Source organism: Castanea sativa, chromosome 2 (genome assembly GCF_040712315.1).
Source record: "Castanea sativa cultivar Marrone di Chiusa Pesio chromosome 2, ASM4071231v1".
Classification (NCBI taxonomy): domain Eukaryota; kingdom Viridiplantae; phylum Streptophyta; class Magnoliopsida; order Fagales; family Fagaceae; genus Castanea; species Castanea sativa.
This window is the reverse complement of record NC_134014.1, coordinates 21,014,177-21,022,202: the sequence shown is the minus strand read 5'-3', so window position 1 is coordinate 21,022,202 and position 8,026 is coordinate 21,014,177. Positions and strand designations below refer to the sequence as shown.

The 8,026-nt window shown below is 34.9% G+C and overlaps 1 protein-coding gene across 1 annotated transcript; it reads right to left on the bottom strand.

Moving 5' to 3' along the window:
- Positions 1-3,927: 3,927 nt before the first annotated feature.
- On the bottom strand, positions 3,928-7,782 carry LOC142625047 (uncharacterized). The gene is made up of 6 exons (XM_075798756.1): positions 7,468-7,782; positions 6,427-6,649; positions 5,264-6,078; positions 4,903-5,133; positions 4,663-4,818; positions 3,928-4,473 (listed from the first exon to the last, which is right to left on the bottom strand). Exons 1-6 carry the CDS (start codon positions 7,780-7,782, stop codon positions 3,928-3,930), a joined length of 2,286 nt encoding a protein of 761 aa, XP_075654871.1.
- Between the last annotated feature and the right edge of the window lie 244 nt (positions 7,783-8,026).

Genomic DNA, 8,026 nt, shown 5'->3' with positions numbered 1-8,026 from the left:
AGCACAAACTTGTCTAAATATAGATCTTAGAATCTATAGGTATGATTAAACAATGCTCAAAGTGCTGCAAGTCAGAATACAAGAATACAGAAGCTACAGGTTCATGAATTCAAAACACGCTAGGTTCGACCGATCGACAGAACAAGTTTGATCGATCAAAAGACGGGTTCTGCAGAATTTAATTAAAGCTCATTAGCCTATGAAGCCCATTAAGTGATTAGGATTTCAAATCTATTTCACATAGTATTTAAAGGAAACCATAGTACACATTTTGTTATGACTTTAGAGGTGCTCTTGTGAGATCTAAAACGTGTTGTGCCTTCTCCTTTCAAAGTCACTATTGGAATCTATTCTCATACCATTAGAACCGATAGATCTAAAACTTTTGAGTGGGATCTCAAAGTCACATACGGGGAGTTTGTGTTCAGTAAATTCAAGATAGAAGAGTCTGTGGAGTTGGAGCTGCATGTGGTTATGTTAATTAGTAAGTTCTACATGAGGTAGCTTTAGATTTAAAGTTTAAATCTATTGTAGTATTTCATTCTATCATAGTGGGTTTGTTTACCTTGAGGATAACTAGGTTAAATCTTCCCTAGGTTTTTACCAATGAAACGGTTGGTTTCATTGGTTTTCCTAAGTCATCATATTACTATCTTCTTTACTTTTCCGCACTAAGAGCTTGTTTGGTACACTGTAATGGTAATTACATAGGAATGAGAATATGTATTACAAGGAATACAAGATGATGTAATGTAATACTTATTACTATTCATTTCTTTGGTGACAACAGAATACTAGAACCCCGAAGACAATGAAATGAAAGGATTTTAAATCAAATTTAAGATATATTTTAGGAAATATCTTACTCATATAATTATATTTCTTAAAAAATAATATTTTTTAAATTTGAAAGAGAGGTTAGTTATTTTTTATGATCTTTTATTTTTATAATTATTACGTACGTATGGAAAGTTTGTTTATTTAGATATATATTAATTTTAGAAATTAATACACCTACTAAGAAATGACTATTACAACCCTTTTAGAGATGAATAGTTATTCATCATTTTAAAGAATAACTATTCATAAGGAATGACTATTTTTGTAATAAAAACATAACCAAATTACTAAATATCTAAACTATAGGAATAATTATTATATTACAATACTTATTACAATCTATCAAACGTACCCTAAGTAATATGTTTGCATGTGTTTAACCTAGATCTCATAATTGACCTAAGTAAATACTTGAGTAATTCATTAGGTTAAACTAATTTGTTTCTCAAAGGGACTAAACAAACAAACAAGTGGTATCAGAGCGAGTTCACTCTGATTGAATTAATGTCCTGAGTGAGATCCTTTATCCCTGTTGTCATAGATAATTTTAAGTTTCTTATTACTTTTAGCTGTGATGATTTGAATAAAAAAAGACACTAATGTTTCTATGATCTTATTGATGCCTGTGAAACTCTCTGAAAGGAATGATTTAAATCTATGAAAATTGTTAAGAAATTCAAGGAAGAGTTAAAATTGGCTAATCTTGAAAAGGAGGAATTGATTGTGAGATTTGATGAATCTAATAAAAATAATGAATTTTTGAGAAATCAATTTTCCTCTCAAGATGAAAAGTTTGGAACAAAAATTAGCTGAGTTTGAAGCTAAACTTAAAAATTTGTCTAATACCAAACTTGATGTTAATAACAGATCTGGTTCTAATTCTATTTCTCTTAAGCTTAAAGATGAAAAAGTTTATACTCCTCCTTTAAAGAGGAATCATAAAGAAAAGACTTATTTTGCTAGATTAGACAAATGTAAATGTTCTACTGTAGACGCTGAAGTTTCTAAACCTGTGTCTAAATCTACTGTTAAAGTGCATAAGAAATCTCTTTTTGTGCCTACCTATCACCTTTGTGGTGTTGCTGGTCACATTAGACCAAATTGTTCCTTGTTGAGGTGAAAACCAAAATTTGAAACTAGATATGTTGTTAGGAATATTGATGTTCCTAAACTTGTTCTTGTTTGTCACTTTTGTGAATCACATTCAGCCTAACTATCATAAATTGAAAATTTAAGCATTCTGTGTTTCGGTCTAGAATATGTGATGATATTTCTCCTTGCCATAAGTCCTGATAAATTGTTTCATATACTTTTAAAAACTTTAAGCTTGTTGGCTTGTGAAAAGAAATTGCAGGATTTTAGGCCCTCTCAGAAGAATTGTGTAATCCCTTAAATATACTCTGCTTTTCATGGATTTTCACATACAAAGCCAAAGACTAGTGCTATATGGTTGAGAAAAGATTTACTCAGGTGAGTGTTGTTTACTTGTCCTTGATTTAATTCTTTCAATTATTTGTAGACATGCTTTCTTTCAGTTTGTAGTTGTTTTGTTTTATATTAAAAAAATCCAAAAACAATGAAAATTTTCAAAAAGACAAAAATATTTTATTTTGAGTGTATGAGCTATTTTTGCTTTTTTTTGTTGTTGTTGTTGTGAATATGTACTAATTTGTACATGTACTCATAGGTTAATTAAGAAATTGATATTTCTTGTTTGTGTACCATCTATAGTTTAGTTGTGCACTATCATGCATTTCTATTGTATTTTGTTCATTTAGCATAATGTGTGTTTTTTTTTTTGTTTTTGGTCATTAAAATTTGAAAATCCAATTTTTTTTTTTTGGAATGTAATAAAGGTTGGTCAATGAAATTTGCATTTCATGACTGTGTACTTTATTTAGCTTTGATGATCATATTTTCTGCACTTTGCTAGTTTGTGGTATGTAGTGCTTAATTGTGTGAGTTGTTTATAGTTTTCAAACAAACGATCTTGATTTTGATGTCACATATCTTGAAAATCTAAGTTTCTCATTACATTGCTATTACGTTATAATTTTGAAAATCACTATTTGAATACTACATATACAATATCAATTCACAATTATTTTTTATGAAATTCTACTAAATACAACACAAAATAAAATAATAAATTGGTCAAATAGTATCTCCTAAATTGAATGGGGATAGGTGCATGGGACCGTTCAACTTAATTATAATTTGTTACGTTTGATATCTTCGTATACAAAATATCTGAATAGAAACAGTATAAAAAATATGTTCATTAGTTCAGAGAAAAAAGTAACAGCAAAAATCTAAACAATTTAATTTGTACGGAAAACTAACAAAAGCAAAATCTAATTTTGATTCTAATTAAATTTTCTCTAAACTTTGGTTTATATATATATATATATATATATATATATATATATATATATATATATATATATATATATATATAACCTAGTTAGTAATTCAACGTACATAGTCATGGTATATTACATAAATGACTTATAAATTTAAATTTTTTTTAGTTATATGATTAGGTTTTCTATTATTTCTTTATGTTGGACTCCTCATTTTCTACACTAAATTAACTCATTGGGTACAAAAATTAAAAAACTTAAATTAGACGAAACATGTGACGCAAAATTAAACTCTAATTGAAATTCAATTTTTACACTGAATTATTCACTTGGCACAAAGATTTAAAATTTAAATTAAATAAAACACGTGGCACAAAATTAGACTCTAATTGAATTCCAATTTGAAATCTAATTAGATTTTCTCTAAGTTTTTCCTATATATATATATATTTTTTGAGCAAAAAGTAAGCGATATTTTATTAAAAAAATTAAAAAACTTAGGCAAATCCGATTGGAATACAACATTCAAATCACTAGGTAAATCCTTTATCCATACATCAATATCTGCAGCTAAAGCTGCTCGTTTAACAAGGCTATGAGCCAATCTATTACCATCTCGATGTATATGTTGAAATTGACACCGTCGTAAAAAACTACCTAGCCTCTTAGTCTCCTCAATAATGTGGCCAAAGAGAGTAAAGCAACGATTCGAGTCCTGCAAAGCCTAGATGACACGAAGACAATCACCTTCAATTTGTACATCAAAAAAACTCAACTCCCTAGCAAACTCAACTGCCCTTCTAGCAGCCAAAGCCTCTACCATCTCCACCGACTGAACCAGTGCCAAATTCTGACTCAAGGCAGCCAAGACATGGCCTTCACAATCCCTGCACACAACACCTATCCCCACTCGGTTTGAACCTTCCAAAAACGCTGCATCAAAATTAACTTTATAACATTCAGTTGAGGGAGGTGACCACTGAACTACAGATGGGCGAACACTGATCAGTGACTCCTTATAATGGATATCCCACAACTCTTGAACCAAAGCCTTAGCTCTATCGCCAACCTCATGGAGCTGCCAGGTCTGTTGACGTTCCCTAACTCTATTCCGTCTCTCCCACAAACACCAAGCAATCATGGCAAACTCTCTAGAAAACCGAAATCCCGACCCAACAGAGAACAAAGTCTCCAAAATCTCCATAAAAGACCTGCAATTCTTCTGAGTTAAGAAAAGAAAGCCCGAATCAGACATCCACACAAATCGGGCCTGATTGCATAGCCATAAAACATGCATAAGGGACTTCGAGTGATCATTGCAACCATCACAAGTATCGTTTAGTGGGATATGGCCAAACTTTAGGTTCTACTTTGTTGGAAGAGAGTCTTTTGCCGCTCTCCACAAGAAATGATGTACCTTATTTGGAACTTTAAGCTTCCAAATCTTCTTCTAAATAACATTCGCGGCCATCGGAGAAGAAGAACTTGACAAAGTAGAATTTTCAGCTTCCATAAGCATACGATATGCACTCTGCACACTATAACACTGAGATGAAGATAACGGCCAAATCAACACATCCTCAGCCTCAGCCTCTCCGACGTATATACCCCCCACCTTTTCGGCTTCCCAAGGCAAAAAACAACTAGCCAACTTACCTGGGTCTTATGTCCTTAAATTTGGATAAAACAAGTCACAAACCCAAACCACAGGAGAATCAGCTCTGGGAGACACAATCTTACTACAACCCAATTCAAGAAGCCATTGATGATCCCATACATTAATCGCTTCCAAATTCCCAATCCTCCAAATTGCTCCCTTGTGGATTACCTCCCAAGCCTGCAAAATACTTTTCCATGTATAAGAACTTTTCGGATGGACAGGTGCATCAAGAGCATTACCTTTAGGAAGATATTTGGCACTAAACACCTTCTACATAAGAGTATCTTTGTTGTGAATTAATCGCCAAGCCTCCTTGGCCAACATAGCACTATTAAATTTTTGAAGGTCCTTAACCCATATCACCAATTGATTTAGAAGAGCAAAGAGAGTTCCATTTCACCCAATGAATCTTCTTTGTCGCATCATTGCCCCACCAAAACTTCTGAATCATTGCTTCAATATCCTTGCATAAGCCCACAGGTAATTTGAAAATACTCATAGAATAAACTGGAATAGATTGAACCACCGCTTTGATCATGACTTCCTTGCTTGCCTGTGATAAAAGCTTCTCCTTCCAACCTTGCATTCGAGCCCATATTCTTTCTTTAATCTGAGTACAGCACGCCGTCCTATTCCGTCCAACAAAAGAAGGTAGCCCCATATATTTTTCATAGTGACAAATAGCTGGAACCTGTAATGCCACTTTGATTGCCTCTTGAGTCAGCTCATTTGTATTTTTGCCAAAAAAGAGAGTCCTTTGATCCTTATTGATCATTTGACCTGATACCACCTTGTAGTACCCAAGTAACTCCTGAATTTTATGGCATTCCTCCAAGGTAGATCCGCAAAAGATCAGACAATCATCGGCAAAAAATAAATGGGTTAGTTTAGGTCCACTCCTGCAAATAGAAAAACCATGAATTTTTCCACGTGAAGCCGCACCACATAACAGAGCATTTAAACCCTCTGCACAGAATATGAATAAATAAGGAGAGAGAGGATCCCCCTGCCTCAAACCCCTCAATGGTGTGATCATTCCTTTTGGCTCACCATTCACTAGAATAGAATACGAAACAGTAGTAATGCACTCCATTATCAAATCCACCCAAGACTCCTGGAATCCCAATTTGAGAAAGATTTGCTCAAGAAAAGACCATTCCACCCTATCATAGGCTTTACTCATATCCAGCTTCATAGCCATAAAACCTTTCTTCCCTGTACAATTTGTCTTCATATGATGTAAGGACTCAAAAGCAATTAAGATATTATCCGTAATCAATCTATTTGCAATAAAAGCACTTTGAGTTTCTAAAATTATGGAGTGAAGCATAAGCTTAAGACTATTGGCTAACACCTTAATGATTGTTTTATAAATTACATTGCAGAGGCTTATAGGTCTAAAATCAGTAACTTTCTCCAGATTTTGAACTTTAGGGATCAATGTAATAAAGGTATGATTAATAGATTTAAGAACAGACCCCGAATTTAAACAAGACAGCACAGCCTGAGTAACATCCATACCTACATCCGTCTAGTAAGTTTGATAAAACAACAGGAGTATACCATCCGGGCCTGGAGCTTTAAGTGGTGCCATCTGCCTTATTGCTTCACCAACCTCCTCATTGGCATAAGGTTTCCCCAGCTCTGCTCTCATCTCATCAGTAACCACAGCTTGAACTCCTTCCAAGATGCAATCTAAATCATGCAGATTAGAAGAGGTGAAAAGTTGAGAATAGTACTCCACAAGGAGGGCCGAAATAGCCCCTTCATCCTCATGCATCACTCCCTGCTCATCCCGTAATCCCTTAATAAAATTCTACCTCTTCCTCTGTGTTGCAAACCCATGAAAGAAGCGAGTATTCTGATCACCATTCTTCAACCATTGTATACAAGACCTTTGTTGCCACATTTTTTCTTCTTTGTCATATAAAACATTTAACTCTTTCTACAACCAATCAACCTCATCACAATTTCCAGTTCTGAACAAGACCTCCTCAACCCTCCAAAGCAGATCCTTGGTTTGCTTAATACTGCTCTTCACATGCCCAAAATTGGTCTCGACTCCATACTTTCAGACTTTGTTTACATTTTTTCAATTTCATAGCTGTAGCATACATTGGAGTGCCGATAGGAGAACAATCCCAGGCGCAAGTAATAGTATCTTTGCACCTTGGATCCGATACCCACATAGCTTCAAATCTAAATGGTTTACGACGCCACGTATGATGCTCCCCACTTGCATCCAAAGACAAAAGAATGGGACGATGATTAGATGTGAAGCAATTTAAATGCCTTACCCGACCCGTGGGAAATTTAGACAACCACTCATAATTCGCAACACCCCTATCCAATCTTTCCCAATTCATCTCACCCCTTCGTCTCCCTCTCCAAGTGAAATTTGGACATGAATATCCCAAATCAACAAAGCCACAAGAATCTAAGACATCACGAATGTTTTCCATTAAACTATGAGCTCTCGGCACCCCACCTTTCTTGTCTTACGCCTCAAGCAGTTCATTAAAATCACCAAAACAACACCATGGAAGCTTAGGTTTTGAACTTAGCATTCGGAGCATATGCCACCCCTTCATTCCTGTGACTTGCCTCAAGTTCACCATAAAATCCATTCAGTCTCCAAGAAAGGTCCAAATCACCATGTATAATGGAATCAATATGATAACCCAAAAAACTATCCACCCACACATCAATCTCCCTTTTCCATAGAAGGGCCAAACCCCCTCCTCTACCATCCGTTGGAACTGTAAAACAACCATCAAACTGAATCCTATCCTGGACCCATAACATGTGTTCTCTAGATGACCGTGTTTCTAATAAAAACACAGTCATGGGATCTTGAGCTTGTATAATATCAACAAGCTCTTGAACTGTACGATGGTTCCCAAGCCTTGGCAGTTCCATGCTAAGAGTTTTATGGCTGTTAGTGAGGCTGATCATCAGCCTCCACCGTTAAAACATTAGAATAAACTACCCGTTTCTTACACCTTTCATTTGCTTCCTCCAAAACGCCATCCCCATCCTGCCTTGAAAGTTTAGACAAAACCACCTCCAACGGATCATGGGTCACACTAGAATTCCTAAGGACTCGGGTAAACTTGGATCGGTTCACATTTTGTGTGGGAGAAAATACAATGGTGGAATCTTA